This window comes from Orycteropus afer, unplaced genomic scaffold (assembly GCF_000298275.1).
Source record: "Orycteropus afer afer isolate SDZICR_OR568_19922 unplaced genomic scaffold, OryAfe1.0 scaffold00088, whole genome shotgun sequence".
Classification (NCBI taxonomy): Eukaryota; Metazoa; Chordata; class Mammalia; order Tubulidentata; family Orycteropodidae; genus Orycteropus; species Orycteropus afer.
Genome location: NW_006921675.1, coordinates 4,441,595 through 4,463,912, shown reverse-complemented (window position 1 = coordinate 4,463,912; position 22,318 = coordinate 4,441,595). Strand labels below are relative to the sequence as shown.

Below are 22,318 nucleotides of genomic sequence, written 5' to 3'. Positions count from 1 at the left end.
AAAAAAAAAAAAAAAAAGAGTTGACTAAAACCTGGGCAAAGGACTTGAATACAATCTCTCTAAAGAAGATACACAAATGGCCAGACAAGTATATGAGATGATGCTTAACATCATTTGTCAGGTGCCACAGAGTTGACTGACTCATAGTGACCCTATGGTAGAAGAAACCAAAACACTGCTCAGTTGTGCGCCATCCTCACAATCCTTGCTGTACTTGATCCTATTGTTGCAGCCACTATACCAATCCATGGTGTAGAGGGCCTTCCCCCTTTTCACTGACCCTCTACTTTACAGATCATGACATCCTTCTCCAGAAAATGGTCCCTTCTGACAACATGACCAAAGTAGGTGAGACAAATTCTGGCCATTCTTGCTTCCAAGGAGCATTCTGGCTGCACTTGTTCCAGGAGAGATTTGTTGGTTCTTCTGGCACAGTATTTTCAATAGTTTTTGCCAACAACATAATTCAAAGGCATCAACTCTTCTTTGTTCTTCCTTATTCATTGTCCAACTTTCACATGCACATGAGGCAAATGAAAATACCATGGCTTGGGTTAGGTGCACCTTAATTTGCAAAGTGACGTCTTTGCTCCTTAACACTTTACAGAGGTCTTTTGCAGCAGATTTGCCCAGTTCAATAGGACATCTGATTCCTTGACTGCTGCTTCCCTTGGTGTTGATAGTGGATCCAAGTAAAATTAAATCCCTGACAACTTCAATCCATTTACCATGTTGTTGCTTATTGGTCTAGTTGTGAAGATGTTTTTTTTTTTTTTTAAATTGTGATTTGGGTGAAAGTTTACAGAGCAACTTCGTTTTCCACACAGCAGTTCATACATATTTTGTTTCATGACATTAATTGCAATCCCCATAATGTAACAGCTCTCCTCCCAGGTCTTCCCTGTGGTTTTCTTTTCCCTGTGTCTTTCTTTCCTATACATTCCTGCCCTCTGAGCTATCTCCTTGTGCAAATACTGCCCTTCTGATCTCCAATGGCTGATTGTTCAAAGGAGTGCACCTATCTGGTGTAAATGATTTTTGTTTTCTTATATTGACAAGTAATCCATCCTGAAGACCGTAGTCGTTGATCTTCTTCAGTAAGTGCTTCAAATCTTCTTCATTTTCAGCAAGCAAGGTTATGTTCTCTGCATATCATTAATGAGTCTTCCTCTAACCCTGATGCCATGGTCTTATTCATATAGTCTAGCTTGGACTATCTGCTCAGCATGCATATTGAATAAGTAGAGTGAAAGGATACAACCCTGATTTAAACTACACAGTATCCCCTTGTTCTGTCAGAATGACAGCCTCTTGGTCTATGTATAGTTTCTTCATGAGCACAATTAAGTGTTCTAGAATTCCCATTCTTAATCTGTTATGATTCACAGAGTCAAATGCCTTTGCATGCAAAAACACACAAAATAACCATCCTTCTGGTATTCTTTGCTTTTAGTCAAGATTCATCTGACATCAGCAATGATATCCCTTGTTCCATGTCCTCTTCTGAATCCAGCCTGCACCTCTGGAAGTTCTCTGTCAATATATTGCTGAAACCATTTTTGAATTTATCTTCAGCAAAATTTTACTTGCATGTGATATTAATGATATTGTTTGATAATTTACACATTCTGTTGGATCACCTTTGGAATGGGCACAAATATGGATCTCTTCCAGTCAGTTGGCCAGGTAGCTGTCTTCCAAATTTCTTGGCATAAATGACTAAGTGCCCTCCAGTGTGGCATCCATTTGTTGAAACATCTTAATGGGTATTCTGTCAATTCCTGGAGCTTTGTTTTTTGCCAATTCCTTCAGTGCAGCTTGGACTTCTTTTTTCAGTACCATTGGTTCTTGATCAAATACTACCACCTGAAATGGCTGAACATCAATCATTTTTTTTTTGGTAAAGTGACTGTGTGTATTCCTTTCATCTTCTTTTGAGGCTTCCTGTATCATTCAATTATTTTGTCCACAGAAGTCTTCAACAACACAACTTGATGCTTTACTTTTTCTTTAGTTCTTACATCTTGAGAAATGCAGAGTATGTTCCTCTCTTTTGGTTTTGTAACTCCAGATCTTTAAACATTTCATTATAATACTTTGCTTTGTCTTCTCGAGTTGCCCTTTGAAATCTTCTGTTCAGCTCTTTTATCTTGTTATTTCTTTCATTGTTTTTGCTACTCTCCATTCAAGGGCAAGTTTCAAAGTCTCTTCCGACATCCATTTTGGTCCTTTCGTTCTTTCCTGTCTTTATAATGACTTTTTGCTTTCTTCATGTATGATGTTCTTGAGGTCATCCCACAACTTATCTGGTTTTTAGTCATTGGTGCTCAATGCATCAAATCTATTCTTCAGGAGATCTCTAAATTCAGATGGGATATAGTCAAGGTTATATTTTGGCTCCGGTGGATTTGCTTTAATTGTCTTCATTTTCAACTTGAACTAGCATGTGAGTAGTTGATGGTCTGTTGCACAATCAGCTCCTGGACTTGTTTTGACTAATTATATTGAGCTTCTCCATTATCTCTTTCCACAGATGTAATCAATCTGACTCCTGTGTATTCCATCTGGTGAGGTCCACGTGTACAGCTACTGTTTATGTTGTTGAAAAAAGGTGTTTGCAATGAATAAGTAGTTGGTCTTGCAAAATTCTATCATGTGATCTGTGTAATTTCTATCACCATGGTCATATTTCCCATCTATGATTCTTCTTTGTTTCCAAATCTTGCATTTCAATCACTAGTAACAATCAATACATCTTGATTATATGTTTTGTGAATTTCAGACTACAGAAGTTAGTAAAAATCTTCAATATTTTCATCTTTTGTTTTGGTGGTTGGTTTGTAAAATTGAATAATAGTCATATTAACTGGCCTTCCTTGTAGGTGTACGGGTATTATCCTATCACCAACAGCACTGTATTTTAAGACAGATCCTGAAACATTCTTTGTGACGATGAATGCAACACCATGCCTCTTCAATTTGTCATTCCCAGCACAGTAGATTACATGATTGTCTGATAAAAGATGGCCAATACCAGTCCATTTCAGCTCACTAATGCCTAGGATATTGATCTTTATGTGTTCCATTTCATTTTGGACAACTTTCATTTTTCCTAGATTTATACTTCATACACTCCACATTCCAACCTGAGGGGCTCATCTTCCAGCACTGTATCAGAAAATGTTTCAGTGCTATTCATAAATTTTTCCAGTAATAGACGGTGTTTCACTGCTGTTCATAAGGTTTTCATTCACCAATTTTTTGAGAAGTGGATGGCTTCTTCCTTTTTCCCAGTCTGTATTATTCTGGAAGCTCTGCTGAAACATGCCCAACATGGGTGACCCTGCTGGTATTTAACATACTGGTGGCATAACCTCCAGCCTCACAGCAACATCCAAGTCACCACAGAACAAACTTCAGATAAGTGGTGGCATTTGTCACTAAAGTCAAACTCACTGCCATTGAGTCATTTCCAAATCATAGCGACCCCCATTGGGTTTCTGAGGCTATAAATCTTTATGAAAGTAGATTGCCCCATCTTCCCACTGTGGAGCGGCTGGTGGGTTTGAATTGCTGACCTTCTGGTTAGCAGTCAAGTGCTTTCTTTATCCACTACATCACCAGAGCTCCTGTCACTGGAGAAATGCAAATCAAAACCAAAATGAAATACTACTTCTATCTACTAAAACCAAAACCAAACTCAAATCCAATGCCATTGGGTCGATTCCAACTCATAGTGATCCTATAGGATGGAGTAGAACTGCCCTATAGGGTTTTTAAGGCTGTAAATCTTTATGGAAGCAGACTGCCTCATCTTTCTCTCACAGAATGGCTGGTGGGTTTGAACTGCTTATCTTTTTGGTTGGCAGCCAAATGCTTTAACTACTATGCCACCATCAGGTTAGCTAAAATAATAATGAAATGGGAATGGGAACCCCAGTATATTGCTCTCACTGCCTTCCAGTTGATTCCAACTCACAGGGACTTTTTAGGACAGAGTAGAACTGCCCTATATGGTTTTGAAAGCTGTAAATCTTTACAGAAGCAAACTGCCTCATCTTTCACTCACCAAACAGCTAGTGGGTTTGAACATCCAACATTTTGGTTAGCAGCCCACTGTTTTAACACTATGCCACCAAAGCAACTCTATGGTTCAGTTTCTATGGAAATGGTTCCATTTCTGTGGAAAACAGTTTGGTGGTTCCTCAAAAAGGTAAACAGAGAATCACCATACTACTCAGCAATTCTACCCCTAAGTATACACCCAAAATAATTAAAAACAAGTATTCAAACAAATACATGTATGCTGCTATTATTAGCCAGTGTTGAGTCAGTTCCGACTCATGGCAGTCCTATGTACAACAGAAAGAAATACCACTGGTCTTGTGCCATCTTCACAGTCATTGTCATTCCTGAGCTCATTGTTGTAGCCTGTGTCAATCTATCTCATTAAAGGTCTTCCTCCTTTTCCTGACCCTTTACTTTGCCAAGTGTGATGGCCTCCTCCAGGGACTGGTCCTGATAACGTGTCTAAAGTACCTGAGACAATGTGTTGCCGTCCTTGTTTCCAAGAACCATTCTGGCTAAACTTCTTCCAAGACAGATTTGTTCATTCTTCTGGCAGTCCACAGTATACTCAATATTCTTCACAAACACCATGAAACAAATGCATCAGTCAATTTTCCTTATTCGTTGTCCAGCTTTTACATGCATATGTTGTTGTTGTTACGTGCCGTTGAGTCGGACCCCACTCATAGCGACCCCTCCTTGGGTTTCCGAGGCAGTATCACTATGGAAATAGATTCTCCCATCTTCCTTCTGAGGAGTGGCTGGTGGGTTTGAACCTCCATCCTTCTGGTTAGCAGTCAAGTGCCTTAGGCATTACGCTACCAGTGACTGAAAATACCGCGGCTTGGGTCAGGTACATTGACAATTTTGCCTCTTAACATTTTAAAGAGATCATTTGCAGCAGATTTGCCCAATGCAATATGTCACTTGATTTCCTGACTGCTGCATCCATGGGCATTGATTTTGGATCCAAGTAAAATAAAACCCTTGATAAGTTCAATCTTTTCTCCGTTTATCATGATGTTTCTTATTGGTTCAGTTGTGAAGATTTTTTTCTTTATGTTAAGCTGTAATCCATACTAAAGGCTGTAGTCTTTGAACTTTATTATTAAGTGCTTCAAGTCCTCTTCACTTTTGGCAAGAAAGGTTGTGCCATCTGCATATCACAGGTTGTTAATTAGTCTTCCTCTAATCTTGATGCTGTGTTCTTCATACAGTCCAGCTTCTTGGATCATATGCTAAACATACAGATTGAATAAGTCTAGTGACTTGACACATATCTTTTCTGAATTTAAACCAACAGTATCCCCCTGCTCTATTTGAATGACTGCTTCTTGGTCTATATATATAGGTTGCATGTGAGCAAAATTAAGTCGTGGAATTCTCATTCTGTGGAATGTTATCAGTAATTTGTTACTATTTACATAGTTGAATACCTTTGCATAATCAATAAAACACAGGTAAACATCCTTTTGGTATTCTCTGCTTTCAGCCAAGATGCATCTGACATCAGCAATGACATCCCACATTCCATGTCCTCTTCTGAATCTGGCTTGAATCTGTCAGTTCCCTATTGATATACTGCTGCAATTATTTTTGAATTATCTTCAGCAAAAGTTTAGTTGCATGTGACATTAATGATACTGTTAAATAATATCGGCATCCCGTTGGGTTACCTCTCTTTGGAATGGGCACAATATCTTCCGGTTGGTCAGCCAGACTGCTGTCTTCCAAATTTCTTGGCATAGATGAGTGAGCACTTCCAGTATTTCATCCATTTGTTGAAATATCTCAACTATTGTTCTGTCAGTTCACCAATGCCATGAGTGTAGCTTAGACTTCTTCCTTCAATACCACCAGTTCTTGATCACATACCAGCTTCTGAAATTGTATTGAACGATTCTTTTTATCACAGTGACTCTGTGTATCCCTTGCATCTTCTTTTGAAGCTTCCTGTGTCATTCAGTATCGTGCCCATAAATTCCTTCAAACTTGAGAACTGAATATTTTCTTCAGTTCTTTCAGCTTTAGAAATGCTAAGGGTACGCTTCCCTTTTGGTTGTCTGATTCCAGGTCATTGCACATTTCATTATAATACTTTAATTTGTCCTCCTGAATCACTCTTTGAAATCTTCTGCTTAGCACTTTTACTTCATCATTTCTCCCATTCGTTTTAGCTATTCTACATTCAAAAGCAGGTTTCAGAGTCTCTTCTGACATCCTTTTGGTCTTTTCTTTCTTTATTTCCAGGCTTTTTAATGAACTTTTGCTTTCTTCACATATGATGTCCTCCCACAACTTGTCTAGTCTTCAGTTATTAGTGTTCAGCATGTCAAATCTAGTTAGTCTTGAGGTGGTCACTAAACTCAAGGTTGTATTTTAGCTCTTGTAGACTTGTTTTAATTTTCTTCAGCTTCAACTTGAACTTGCTTATGAGCACTTGATGATCCACAGTTAGCTTCTGGGCTTGTTCTGAATGATGGTATTTAGCTTCTCCATCATCTTTTTCATAGATGTAGTCGATTTGATATTCAGTGAGATCTAAGTGCATGATTGCTGTTCATGATGTTGAAAAAAGGTATTTGCAATGACTGAGTCATTTATCTTGGAAAATTTTATCATGTGACCTCCAGTGTCATTGTTATCACCAATGTCGTATTTTCCAACTATTGACTGTTCTTTGTTTCCAACTGTGGTAGTTAAGTGTGTGTGTCAACTTGGTTGGGCCTGGTTGAGTGGCTGGGCAGCTGGAGGCAGTATTCCAGTAATGAGACTGGTAATCAACTCCATGGTGGAATCTACTGTGAGCAGCTGAGTAGCTGTCTTAGGGATGTGGTCTGCTTCCTGTATATAAGGAGAAGTCTTGGGAATGGTCTCTAGCCTTTGGCATGCTTGAACCCTGCATGTAGCCAAGTGGTTGTTCAACAGTCTATCATGCCCTACTGATCTTGGGACTTCATCTGGCCTTGAAATTAGTGGCTTGCTGTGTTGTTTGGTAACATTGGGACTGTGCCTTTTTACTTGTCAACCTTGGGCTTGTCAGCCTCAGCAGCCAGCAGCTGTCTGAGTGAAGAAAGCCTCCAGCTTCAGTGGTCTGGGAGCAGGAGGCAGAGCTGAAGCCCAAGGTTGAGGGGCTTTCACTCAGCCATTAAGAGCCTGGTACTTTGAACTCAGATGTAAAGCCTCCAAATTATAAGAGAATAAACTCCTGTTTGTTAAGCTCATCCCATTTGTGGTATATTCTTGTCAGAGTGGCACTGTTGTTGTTATGTGCCGTCGAGTCAGACCCAACTCATAGCGACCATTCCTTGGGTTTCCAAGGCGGAATCACTATGTAAGTATATTGCCCAATCTTCCTCCTGAGCAGTGGCTGGTGGGTTTGAACCACCAGCCTTCTGGTTAGCAGTCAAGTGCCTCAGACACTATGCTACCAGAGCTCCCCAGAGTGGTAGGAGGTAACCCAAACACCAACTTTTACATTCCAATCACCAGTAATTATCAATGCATCTTGATTGTATGTCTGATCAATTTCAGAGAGCAAGTTGGTAAAAATCTTTAATTTCTTCATCTTTGTCATTAGTGGTTGGTGTGTTAATATGAATGATGGTCATATTAACTGGTCTTCCTTGTAGGCATATGGATATTATCCTATCACTGACAGCACTGTACTTCAGGATAGGTCTTGAAATGTTCTTTTTGACAATGACTGTGATGCCATTCCTCTTCAAATTGTCATTCCTGGCACAGTAGACCATATGATCGTCCAGTTCAAAGTGGCTAATGCCAACCATTTCAGCTCACCAATGCCTAGGATATCGATTTTTATGTGTTCCACTTCATTTTTGACATCTTCTAATTCTTCTAGATTCATATTTTGTACATTCTCTGTTCCATTTACTAATGGATGTTTTCAGCTGTTTTTTCTCATTTTGAGTCGTGTCATACCAGAAGTTCCTGAAAACTTTACTCTACTACATCAAGGTTGACTCTACTCTTCTCTATTCTTATTTTGAATGCCTTCCAGTCTGAGGGGCTCATCGTCTGGCACTATAGCAGATAGTGTTCCACTGCTATTCATAAGGTTTACACTGGCCATTATTTTCAAAAGCAGATCACCAGGTCCTTCTTCCCTGTCTGCCTTAGTCTGGCATCTCCACTGAAACCTATTTACCTTGGCTGATGCTGCTGGTATTTGAAATACTGGTGCATAGCTTCCAGCATCACAGTAACCTGCAAGTCACCACAGTACAACCAACTTATAGATGAGCGGTGGAGACTGTAGCTAAATGAGCTACTTCTCACACCAAAAATCAATAAGTTTAAACATAAAATTTAAAATGTTGTCTTTATTCCTGGGGATCCCAGAAGGATTTCTTGGAGTTAGCACTGGCTCCTTTGCTCAACCAAAACTCTCTCAGGTGTTAATTAATTTTGTTTAAGTGCAAATTTTAATCTGTAGAATGGAATGGCCGAAAGAATATACCACCAAAACTAAACAAAAAACTTGGCCTTGCTATGTACCCCAGTCCTAAAATCATGCTTTTTACTCAATTCTTATCAAGCTGCCACATTGAAATACTCAAACATGACTTCAAAATTTTAGAAATATCCTAAGTCTCTCCCCAAACCCCAATACATACTGAAATATTCCTCAGACTCTGTTGCAGTAGTGGTTTCTCTTATTGTGGTTGCCTCTTATTTGTGGGCATCCAGCACTCAGCAGTCTCAGAAGCCCAACAGAGATCTAGTCCAGACAGATCTCCTTCTCAACATAGCTCAACGTGAACAGCAAGCTCCTCTGAGGCCTCTTGAACCACCTGCTTCTTTGTGTATCTCACTGCTATGGTGAGATATACAACTTTTGCATTTGCATTGTATTGGACTCTTATTTCTTTTCTTTCAGCTCCCCAAATGCTAACTTTATTTTGTTGCATAGGCATTGTTGTTGTTGTTGTTATGTGCCGTCGAGTCGGCCCTGACTCATAGCGACCCCTCCTTGGGTTTCCGAGGCAGTATCACTACGGAAGTAGGATTGCCCAACCTTCCTTCCGAGGAGTGGCTGGTGGGTTTGAACCACCAGCCTTCTGGTTAGCAGTCAAGTGCTTTAGCCATTATGCTACCATAAGGACCTCTTTTTAGCTCTACTTCGATTATATGATTAAGTGCAAAAAAGCTTTTACTTTTAGTGAGCATCATTCTTATTACTGATATACTAATATTTGTCTTTGCCTAGCCTTGTCTTTTATTTATTTATTTTTCAGATCCTTTATAAGAGAGCAAAGTTTTTAGGGAAAAAGATTGGCATAGGCTCCAATGAGTCTGTTCCAAAAGGTGGCTCCAGGAACTGAGGGGACTAGGTTTCTTCTCAGACTGGTGTCTTTTTGATAAATTTTGCCAAGATCAGTCATCAACCTGTGAGAATGCTCCTTGTCTGTATTTTGTTAGTTAGAGTCTGGCTATCAGAGAGAGTTCCTCTTCCAACCTTCCCGTCCTTTGGGTACTGCAAATATGTCAGTTTGTAATTAGTCCAACCACTAGATTGGAAAAACCAAGTCATGAAATGGACAAACAACACTTTGGGCTGACTATCCCTAAACTCTCATGTTTGTCTCAGTCTAAACCTAAATCTATGCCCCTTCCAGGTTGGACTGTGGCTTATATATATTTATACTATCATCCAAATTTGTGTACTTATCTTTCTAAGTGGAACAACATGTGCTCTTTTAGTGTAAGCATGTCACTCTTACATCTCTGTAGACCTCTCTGGGATCTCTGACATTACTAAAAAGATCCACGAAGCAAATAAAGAAATCATAAAAAAATTGGGTAATTTGGTTAATAATCTAGTTCTGTAGTTCTCCTCAGATTGGGGGTGGAATCTTTACTTTGGCTTAATATGGACCTTTTTGGCTCCTGGCTGATAGAAGAATTACAAACTCTGATCACAATCCTTCTCTTCACACTTGTGTAGCAGGGTTCAGATGTGTGTGTGCTACAGTCCTAAGTGCTGCTGTGCAACAGCTGTCCTACCCAATGGTTCAATAAATGATTATCCAAGAAAAAGAACAGGAAAAACTGACCTTTATGGAGGGCAAAACAATCTCCCACAGATACTTGATACATGATTATGATACCTCAAATCAGGGTGAAGGTCTGGACTGATCACACTCTGTAGACAGAACAGTCTATCTTTTGACTAAGGTTGAGGAGTAACCATAAGGGGAGGCCTGGAACCTGATATTGCTTCCTGTGTTCATTAGCATTAATACTACTTTTCCAATGTCTTTGTTAACATAACCTTTGTGTTCCAGGAACACCTTTCATGAAAAGGGAAGTTCCAAATAGCTTTGTTGCTCATTCCAGGAACTTCTAGGAGAGCCATCAACTCTTAAATAGACAGTATTGAAAGATGGTTTACATACACCATCACTCTTGGAACTCCTTACCTTGTTGTATGCATCAATCCTAAACAAGTTTCTTATGATCCTTATCCAATTTTAACCAAGCCTCCACACTAAAAGACTTACTTTATACCAAACTTCAAAATCTCATAAGTATCCCCACTTCGCCCTTTCCTTTCTGGGCTCTGACAATGAGATCAAGACTTTGTTGCGGCAGAATTCTCCCTTAACACATCAACAATAAACTCAGCTTTGTCATCAATGGTTGTTGTGATGATATTTTTGAGGAGCCAGCATTCAACAAGATTTACCTCTTCCCTGGACAAATCTAGCTTGTTGTCGTTGTTGTTGTTATGTGCCATCGAGTCGGCCCCGACTCATAGCGACCCCTCCTTGGGTTTCCGAGGCAGTATCACTACAGAAGTAGGACTGCCCAACCTTCCTTCCGAGGAGTGGCTGGTGGGTTTGAACCGCCAGCCGTCTGGTTAGCAGGCAAGTGTCTTAGCCACTATGCTACCAGAGCTCCCTCAAATCTAGCTAAGTTCTATTAATTCCAACTCTTCTTTTTCTAGGATCCATTGATCTTCTGTTTTGACACATTTTAAAATAAGCTAAAAAATAAGTTCATTATAGCTTTCTTTATGTTGGCTACATTCTAGTAATGCTTTCCTTGAGGATAGTGAATTCAGTGAATAAATTAAAAAAATTATTAAAGTAAAAGGAATAGCAATGGCACATATCATATCTATGATTAGTTACCTTGACTGGGGGGGGGGGTCCAAAGAAGGTTTCACAGAGGAAATCACACGTGGACTGAGTCTTGGAGGGTAAGTAAGAGTTTCCCACAAAAAAGAAGGAGATGGATATTTTATGCGGGAGGGAAAAGGGTCCAAAAGAACATAGGCAGTATACAGCACTGATGGAATGAATGGGGAATTGTAAACAGATTCCATATAACTGCAGTATGGTAGTGCATGACTGGGGGTGGGGGAGAGAGATAAGTAGTCTAAATTTTGGAGTTAAGAACTTCAGAGGTAGAAGAGCTCATGGTGATGAAAGTGTCCTGGGTATGCACATGGCATGAATATGCGTCACTAATGTGATGTTAAAAGGAAAGATGCTGAATTTATAGAAGTTACTGAACTATGAGGCTAGAAGGATGGATGGGCTTCCTAACTCGTTAAAACCTGTTACCATCAAGTTGACTCTGACCCACAGCAATGCTATAGGACAGAGGAGAACTGCCCCACAGTGTTTCTAAGGCTATAATTTTTATAAGCGCTTGCTTATCTTTCTCCTGTGGAGTGGCTGATGGGTTCAAACAGGTGATCCGTTGGTTAGGAGCTAAGCATTCTTAACCACTGTGCCATCAGTGCTCTTGGATGGGCTATCTACATATCTCATCATAAGAAAACATGATCTGAAAAACCTTAGCAATCATGGCCCTTCAAAGTGATTAATAGCCAACAAGCCAGTAAGAGCATAACAAATGAAACTGCTTTAAACACAAAGATTCATGATGGATACGAAAGAAGGTTCAAGAAATCTGTTCTCAACAACTAATTATTTTTGGCTCTAATCACTATAGTCATTATCAGTGACCCACCATCATCTCAGGATCAAAAATATAGGGAAATTAATTATATAGCAGCTATCATAAAACACATTGATTTTATTTATCTTTTGTTCATTTTATCTATTGTTTTATTTTAGTGAACACTCAATCGTCATCCCCCTGACCCTTAAGTTTCTCAACCTTAGATTTTAGTGAGGGATAATAAGACTTTACATCTCCTATTACTGAGGAGCTGCCCTCAGACTCACCTGTCAAATATGGCTGCTTGTGCCTATTTTAAAATAATTCTAAGATAAACATGTTAGGCAAATAATTGCAGTTTGCTTGCCTATCAACTCAAGGGTTTCCTGATAAGGTAACAGATTTGGAACACAGTAATGGGGAAATTTTCCACTGAAGAAAACAAAAAACGTGAACTTCTCTCTGAAGTTCTCCAATTACTTTTTGGATTGCTTACTAATACAGATATTCTACTGGAATATAAATGATCTCATTTATTAAAATTTCCAGTTTGGTGGATACCCAGTAGACCCATTTCAGTAGGGTCCACCTGTGCTGCTGCTTCTCATAATTATCAGGAAGAAGACGCAATGATGACTGCAAGCTAGTAAGTGACAGAGAACGACAATAAAATAATTAGCATTTTTACAGCATTTTTCTCTTAGGATCCTAAAGTCATAAGGTATAACTTTCACTGTCACATCATTTCAAGGATACAGGTGAGGAAAAGCTATTTATAGTTCCTTTTTTTTTTTTTAAATAGAAAAATAAATAATAATGACTTCCAAGTTAATGTTATCAAGCCAAAAAATAAAATTAAGGATTCTTCATCCCTGGTTCTTGGCACTGTATTCTAAACAATGCTGCCTGCTTTAGATCTTTTAAGTATTTAGATCATTTAGGAATTCATAGTCAAAGGATGATTATGTACCTCTTAGGAGTCACATGTTCTCCCACTTTTTAAGTTAGACTCTTTTAATGAATTCATATTATTATTATTTTCAGTTAGTCTGTTTTCAAATAACTTTTTGGCAGTGGGGCAATTCAAGGGGAGTTTTTGTCTCAGAGTCACAGAGGAGCTCATGAGTAGACTACAAAGAGTACTATCAAAGTTCTGCTTTCATCCTGCAAAATGAATGGAATAAGGGAAATATTCATCAATATACTGACATTAACCAATATTTTTAGGTGAAAGCACTAATATTTTATTCTTGATATAAACTTTGCCCACTGCTCCTCTTCAGTAGCCCACCTGCAATTATGGAATACTTACTGGCTCTGAGAATGTTCTCCTTACTGCTGCACCTGGACTGGACCTGCAGAGAGAGCATAAACTCAGTAATTTAGGGCTTACAACATGAATAGCCATGTACGCTAATTTAATGGGCAAGCTCCTGAGGTCTAGAAGCAGAGGCTTTATATATCTCAGCTATCAATATATGTTAGTCAAAGTATTTTGCATTTGTTCCTTGTATTTTTAATTTATCTCTTCTCTACTTTAAAGAAACAGCCAATTGAATTTCAAAAACAAACAAACAAACAAAAAAATCAAACCGGGGACAACATGGTACAATGTTGCACAGAGATTAAACCAAAGGCAGTTTTTTAAATGTGTATTTGAAATTAACATCTGTAAAGTATTTCAATTTGCCATAGATTCAGTTATGAATATAGATCATTAATTTTAAATCATTTAGCATATCTCTTGATTCAAGTAATAAAGTAAAGCAATCCAAATAATAAAGTTGTAATCAAATATTCTATGATAGTCATTTTTAGTATATATAGATATATTGAGAGGAAAAATACAGAAATCATTTTATATACAATTTTTACATTTGATTTTAATGTTGTCCTTGGGTTTCCGAGGCAGTATCACTACGGAAGTAGATTGCCCCATCTTCCTTCCGAGGAGTGGCTGGTGGGTTTGAACCGCCAGCCTTCTGGTTAGCAGTCAAGTGCCTTAGGCACTACGCTACCAGAGCTCCTTTGATTTTAATAACCTTTGTTATTTATTGATTATAATTATAATATTAGTTGTAAAAGATGCTCTTGTTAGAAATCAATGAAACAGAACTAAATTATTTACCTGTTCTTGGACATAGTTTATCAATCAGAAATCCTTAAGTTTGATTAACATATTTTAGGCCAAAGAGGAACATTCTTTTAAAAGTTGCAAAACTCTTGAATTCAAGGGTCATGGTGGATGGCATTAACACTGCCGTTAATTTCAGAGTAAACTGTTTTTAAGGTCCATACCTCTTCTTCCCACTCTGCAGCAGCTTGCCCCAAATGAATATATACACAACAAATTAATTTCTACAGCTTAACACAATCTATTTATTGTAATGAAACAACTTATGAAAGGAATGTTGCAACTTAGGGTGGGTTATGGTTGTCCTTCCCTGAAAAAAACACTTGTTAATGTTTAAAGAAACAACAACAACAATAAAATAAATCACAAACATACACACAAGGGAAAAAATAAACACACACATACAAAAAAGAGAGAGAGAGAGAGAGAGACAACATAATTTGAAATATTTATTCTCTTTTGGCCCAGATTGTTTAATTATTTAAAATATACTAGAATGGAAAAGCTACAATGGAGAAGATAATATTCTTATATTCTTCTACTCAGAAGTCTTACTTAAGGACAATTCTGGACCAAATGGGAAAGAAATTAATGATTGCTTAAAGAAAATAATACAAGAAGGAAGACATGACAGTGAGGAAAAGAAGAGAGAGAGGTGTGTGGGAGTGAATCTAGAAAAGAAAGTATAAGTCTATGGGGGTGACAGTATGTAAATGGAGAATATTCTGCTATATCTTATTGAAAGTTCATACCAAAAGGGTAAGAATGACTAATGAACTTGCTGCAAAATAAAGAAGCAAGTTGGCATACCATGGAATGAAAATGAGGGTAACTATACCAGTATGACCTTTAGAGAGCAAAGAAACAAACACTTATCTATAAGCTTAATAGAGAAACTGTGTTTTTAGAAAGTGATTCAAGAACATAAGAGAAAGCTACAAGAGTGAGAGAAAAATCTGGGAAAGAATAGGAAAAGAAAGGGGAAAATGTTGAAAGACAAAAAACAGAGTTCAAAGAAGTCAAATGGAAGTCAAGAAAGTCTTCAACAAGATGTGGAAACAGAATGAGCCCAAGTCCATAGCGCAAAGCAATGTTTGCGAATGGAAAGCAGCTCCTTTGATCAGTAATAGTTACTCTTAAGTCGTAGCCTCTATTCCTCCAGAGTTCATCTTTAAGCCCTTCCAATTTAGAGTGGAGCTAGTGTATGGATAGAAACAAGAGATTTACAATGAACAGAGCAGTTCAGATGAGTAGTTCAAATTGTCTCATAAAATGTTTCAACAGATTTAAATGATGTCTAAGTGGAAATGGTGGTGAAGAAGTAGCTGGATTTAAAAAAACAATACCAAACCAAACCAAACCAAACAACCAAACCAAACTAAATAACAAAACACCCTTTCCTCTTCCTACATGGTTTTAAAAATTTTACGAAAAAAATCAGTTGAATTTAATAAAGAAACTCAAGTGTTGCTTTATGGCACCACAGTTTAGAACTATGTATGTCCAATAGCTTTGGAGGAGAAATCTGGAGGATGAGAACAATTCAGTCCTCTAAATCTGAGTATTCAACAAGGTTCACAACATAACCAATGGTCTTCTATTTACTTTACATTGGCTATTTGAACCAGATTGGGGACAAACCGACTTTCATAATCAATGACTGAGAATTTATTTACTTTAGTGATCCTGAATACAGAAAAAGCAATAAAAAAACCAACTTTTTAACTTTTTTAATATTTATGGACATAGCAAATGACTCTCTATTGCACCATGAAATCAGTCATCTTTTAAATATTTACTTCATTTCACAAAATCCCAGTATGAAGATTTTTACCATACCTCCTGTCACAATGTAGTGGTATTTACTTGAAAGAATGAAGTTGTAAACAACTATTACTCTTGTTTGCAAGCATATGGACTACAAAGAAGGTAACACAGGTCTGTCTCTAGTTTTATAGTTGGCTGTCTCTTTTCTCTACTTAATGGGAAAAAAGGAAAGTCTAAAAAACAAAATAAAACTGAGATTTTTCACTTAGTATCAAATTTGTCAGGGATTGATGAAAGGTATAGTGTCAGATTAGCTACTGCTTTATTCTATTAGATCTGATTACTTTACTGCAATTAACATCTGACTTTATGATGCTGACAAGTAATTACTCTTTCCACTCAAACCAAAACTAAAATAATGTGTAGAAACAGTATAAAATCAATGGAGGAAATGAAAAACACAAGAGACTTACTGAAAACTTAGGTATTCATTTACTTATCAAGACTGCTTTTGAGACATCAAATAATTCATTTCAACATGTGTTTACATGTGTGATAAAATTCTTGCTGCAGATCACATTATCCCTAAGAAATCTTAAGACATGAAACAGAAAAATGAAAGGAGGGAGAGCATGTATTAAATGGTAAGGAAAAAAAGTGAAAATGCCTTAAAAAACGCTGAGATAATTTTTAACAAACAACCACAATCTTTAGATACAGTTAGAGAAATGACTTACCTTATGCTTAGGTCATAACAAGAATAGCACAGTGTTTAAAGTCAGCTCTTCATTATGGGAGGTACAATTGAAAGCCATAGGTTATAATAACATGAATTGCTACACAGATATGAAGACTTTTTCAGCCCAACATGAAAAGCTAACTCTCATGGGAGAACATTTCAACTTATGTTTAATGCAACATGAAGAACAAGTGGTAGTGTACACATCACAACATACGAATCTCACACCAATAAGAAGGTGGCTCAGTCTCTCAGGAACAGATTTAATCTGTGATGATAATTTGTGGCACATAAGGGAAGGCACATCAATCTCACATTGAAAGATGCATGCATAATGTCAACCATCACTGACTCCCCCACACTCGTACTCACACAAGCTCACTAAGATACAAGGAAAGAATGTAGTGCCAAGCTGTAATGAAGAAAGCAGGACACACAAAAGCGCAGCAGTGGTCGTGATTTGAGAGGTGTTCTTCCCTTAAACCATCCCATCACCATGCTTATTTCAAAGAAGCCAGATAAAGACCCCCTTTCAATGCTGCAGTAGCTACGAGCCCCCAGCTTGAAGCTAGTGTGTGGAATTTTGATCACCGTTCCCTGCGATGTCAGGGGCTCTCCAGTGGAAGCCAGATGTGTAACACCAGTTAGTAGGGTACAAATGTGCAAATAACAAACATCCTTTCCCTTCTGCATTTCACAGAAGTGAGGGAGGAGAGAAACAAATAAAACAAAACCCATGTTAGGAATAGGTCGTAACAATATAAGGATATATAAATATTAAAATGGTGATTACATTTGATTACAGGTTAACACAACTCAGGTTTCACAAAAGTTGCCTCTATTTTGCTGCTATCAGGCTATGCTGTATTCTTTTTCCTTGTAAATGCATGGAATAAATCTATACAATATAGGTGATAGTGAAAAAACCTAAGTAGTTGGTCAAATAGGGTCACAGTCAAGAATGAAAGAAGTCATCCTCTTTGATGGACCTTAAGAAGCCCTATCTTCCTACTTCTGTCATGATTTTGCTGGCCAGCAGTTACATTTTAAATAAGAAATTAAGCTTCTATATACCGTTTACTTATGTAAACAGAGAACTTCTATGGCAATGATGTGGAAAGACCCAATCTAAATTTTAATCTTTTTACATTCTAAAAAATAAACAAAAAGGAATTATCTACTTAGAACTCTTAATAAGTTTCATATGTACTTTTCTCTACTGGCAAACCTATTTTAACATGCATTGTTATTGTCAAGAAGAGGGTCATATGAGCTCATTAAAAAATCTTCAATTTTGCTTACCTATAACTGACAACAATAGTTAACTTCATCTATTTTACTCTTTTCTATGATATGAATTTTGATTCATGTGTGCTATCCCAATTTAGTTAGCAGATCTGTAATTGTTCTCTCCCTCATTTTCTTAGCAGGCTAGACTACCCTGACCTTCCCTTTAGCATGGCTTAAGTATTTTAGGCTTTGGGCCCTCCCATAATATGTTTTCTCATTGAAAAAGCAAAGACTGCTGTGGGGTTGGCTCAAAAGAGATCATGCATATATCAGTGATTTTTAAGCTATGAAAGTCAAAACAAATTATCAGTAGTTGTTATGATCAGCGGAGCCACTGCCAGCTATGATGTAGCCACGATTAACACCCTCATTGTTTTTCCCTCATCCCAAGAAGCAGGGCAAGCTCTTGTTTTTGACCCAAAGAGAGGGAAAAAAATTCCATGTATAGTTATATGTTTTTCAAATGGTACTGACCAGAACTTTTTAGACATGTTATAGCCATCTAGCCAGCCATATGCACTGGTAGGAACGCAAGCCATAGAATCTACGACACGGAGCAAAAGTCTGGACCAGCTCCTCTAAGTTATGTCCTGCACTCTTGAGCTTCTAGACATGAGACAGGCTGTTTCCTTTTCTGGACAGTTACTGTGGTTGTTTTCTGGTTAAAACACTATCTGTCCTTTAAGAGCTAGCTTGAATTGTGCCAGCTGCAAAAAATACTCTCCAATTCCTCCATCAGAAATAACTTCTTTCTCTAAGCTCTTTTCTTTTATAGCATTATTAAGATATGATTTACTACCACAAAATTTCCCTTATTTTAAGTACATAGTTTGATGGGTCTTAGTGAATGTATATGGCTGTGCAACCATCACCATAATCTATTTTTCAGTTTCCTTACATCCTTTAAGTATTTTAGGGGAACCTCCAATCATAGTCACTAGCAAGGCTTCAACCAGTTCATACTGATTCAACCCCCTGCTGAGAATTTGCATTTCCACCCAGATACACTGAATCAGAATCTACGTTTTAACAAGATCTTACACATACATAAGAATCATCCGGGGATCTCCTTAAAGACGCTCTGGCTCAGGGAGGATTACCCGATAAACAAGGTAAGCATGGATTTGTGCTTATTTACTAATCTGTAGTGGACAATTTCACACGGGTTTCACCAGTGAACCTATGCACCTATGCACTGCAAATTAGTAAGTAAGCATGGGCTTACCTGAGTACTCTAATTCCCGTCACGGACTGTACATGTGAAAAGAGGCTTTGTTTCTGTAGGAAGGTGGTGTGGGGTTGGTAAAGAGACAAATGCCAGTCTCTCTAGAAGCAGAATCTTTGATGTAGTGAAAAAAAAAAGGTGAAATTGTCACCACACACTAGTGAGTAAGTACAAGTAACCCTGTGCTTACCTTGTTTATTGGGTAATCCAACATTGTCCTAGTTACTAGTTATCATAGTTATCACAGTTACTCATATTCCAATTACTGATTGGGGTCACCAAATAGATTGTAAGTTCTTGGAGGCAAAGTCATTTATTCTCTTTATATTTCCCCCTCTGTCAAATGTAATACCTTGTACAGAGTAAATATTTGCAAAATCTGAATGCTTGTTTAGTTTGTGGTAATTATTTTTCTTTTCAATCTCAGGACACTAAAATTTATTTTTGATGTTTTAAGCATGACCATAATCATTCCTGTACCATGCAAAGCTGTTTTATAAGCTTTAAAATGATTTTTACTTAATTGGATCTTGTTAATATTATTAAGAGATATCATATGTAAAGTATGTGGGTGATAGGAAAGAGGTATCTGGATATCCTACAGAATGGTCTCAAGAATTTAGAAAATACAGTACTATTAGTATTACTTAAAAAATGAAACCAAACTCATTGCCATCAAGTTGGCTTTGACTCATAGTGACCCTATAGGACAGAGTAGAACTGCCCTATAGGGTTTCCAAGGCTGTAATCTTTATGGAAGCAAGCTATCAAATATTTCTCCTGTGGAGCAGCTGGTGGGTTTAAACTAGTTAGCAGATGAGTGTTTAACCACTGCACCACCAGGGCTCCTTAATATTACTTCAAAACCAAAGTTCATCAAATAGTGACATGTGGAATCCAATAAAAGTTCTACACTACTGGTTTCAGGTCAGGTTAAGAACTTCCTTATTTTCTAAGAGAGTAGGGTGTCTTACGAGGTCATTAGAATGACAGAGATGATGGAGATTTCTGCCGCATCCTGGTCCTTTCTGACGTTAATTTATCTGGCTTACTAAACTTATTTAAGAGTAGTCTGCCTCTGAAGAACAAACTTCTCAAGGACCATTTATTCTTAAAAAGACAAAACGGACCTCATAGACATTTACTCAGATTACTTGCCTCTTTTGTATACCCAGAAACAGAAGAAAAGGTTTGATTTAAACAATAGTAAGCCAACAACACTAAATTTCATTGTTTTAAGTTCTGTTTCTTTCTCTTCTCACTTTTAATGACAAAAAATGGAGAACTATTCTTGAAAAGATTCCTTCCACAGCTCCATTCACTTATCATTTTATCCTAATACACTAAGATACAAGTATTTGGCTCATCTGAGACTAATGACAACACATTTGTGTTTAATTAGACTTCTGATATGAAAACACTTAAACACTTAAAGAACTCAGAGAATTTTGGGATGTCCAGTATGATAAAGGGAACTTTTGGAGTGCACTGGTATGGTTTCTGATACTGCTTTTTCCTCTGTTCCTAGCTGTGTGACCTTGGACATGACATTAAACATCTTAAACTTTTTATTTCCTTATAAAAAAAATGGAGAAAATTAAGTAGGATAATGTATGTGAAAGTGAAAGCAACTGTAAATGTAATAAAACCCCTAAAACTCCAAAGCCATTGCTGTCGAGTGATTCCAATTCATAGTGACCCTGTAGGACAGAGCAGAACTGCCCCATAGGGTTTCCAAGGTAGCTTAGTGCCTAAGGCACTTGAGTGCTAACCAGAAGGCTGGCAGTTCAAAGCCACCAGCCATTCCTCGGAAGGAAGATAGTACAATCTACTTCTGTGTGATACTGCCTCGGAAACCCAAGGAGGGGTTGCTATGAGTCGGGTCCAACTCGATGTCACATAACAACAACAACAATCTTAACAGAAGCAGACTGTCATCTCTTTCTCCCATGGAACAGGTGGTAGGTTTGGTTTGAATTGCCTACCCTGTGGTTAGCAGCCCTATCTCCACGTAAATGAAACAAAGCAATACAAATCTAAGTCATTATTATCTGCACGCAGATTTTAAGTCACCTACATTTCACATGGAGTCCCTGGGTAGTGCAAAGGGTTGAGTATGGTGCTAACCCAAAGTCTGGCAGTTCAGCTCCACCCAGAGGTGCCTCAGAAGGAACGCCTGGTATCTGCTTCTGAAAAATCAGCCATTAAAAACCCTATGGAGCACAGTTCCACTCTGTTACATATGGGGTTGCAATGAGTTGGAACTGATTTGACAGCAACTGGTGAATATTTCACATGGGTAGTCTGAGGTATAATGAGAATAAAGTTTGCTCCATATCATGCTCTGACCCAGTGATAAACAGCAGACTATACTGTGAATTTCTAGACTAACACATGAGGAAAAAGCTGAATAAAAGTCTGAGGTTAGCTCTGCGAGGATTAATCTAATTTTTTAAAATAATATTTTATTTTGTTTTTGGTGAAAGTTTACACAGCAAATTAGTTTCACATTGAACAATTTCTATCTGTGTTGTTCCGTGACACTGGTATTCTAATTCTGTGTTGTGTGACTTAAGTCATTTGCCTTGTATTGGTCTTGGTTTCTCATCTGCAAAACAAGGATGTTTCCAGGAGGTTTTAACTATGGTCTATGGACTCCTTGGGAAAATGTGTGGATAAAATTTGGAAATCCACTGACTGAGATGAAGGAAAAAGTGTAATTTTTATATTCACTGGCCTAATTAAAATGCATGATTTTCTTTCATTACGAGTTCAGGTGACAATTATTAGGACCTTTTTATTCTAAGTTGTTAAGGGTATTTAAAAATATGGTTTACATTCAAGTTATAGTAGTTATTAGACCTGCTGCTAGCTTTCGTTATTTAATGCATTTAAAAAGAAGCATACATTATATCACATTTTGTTCATTAAAAATATTTTTATAATGGTTTCAATTTAATTGTCTTTCTTTGTAATCTTATGTATTTTTGTTTTACTGTTTTAGGATTACTATGTAATTCAGCCATTACATTTCTAGAGCAAGTACATATATTTCTGGTTGAAACTTCATTGTAGATTCTTTTTTTAAAAACCAAAAACTAAGTAAACACATAGAATAAAGTCTGAGTATGAAGAGACATTCTTAGAACATTGCTAA

General features: G+C 37.6%; 1 protein-coding gene across 1 annotated transcript in view; it reads right to left on the bottom strand.

Moving 5' to 3' along the window:
* The window catches only part of GPHN (gephyrin), a 795,631-nt gene that overhangs the window by 192,094 nt on the left and 581,219 nt on the right, over positions 1-22,318 (bottom strand). The window contains exons 11-12 of the mRNA XM_042781141.1: positions 15,275-15,337; positions 13,319-13,361 (exon numbers count right to left, since the gene is read on the bottom strand). Coding sequence (XP_042637075.1) covers positions 13,319-13,361; positions 15,275-15,337 — 106 coding nt within the window. The remainder of the gene's footprint in view (positions 1-13,318; positions 13,362-15,274; positions 15,338-22,318) is intronic.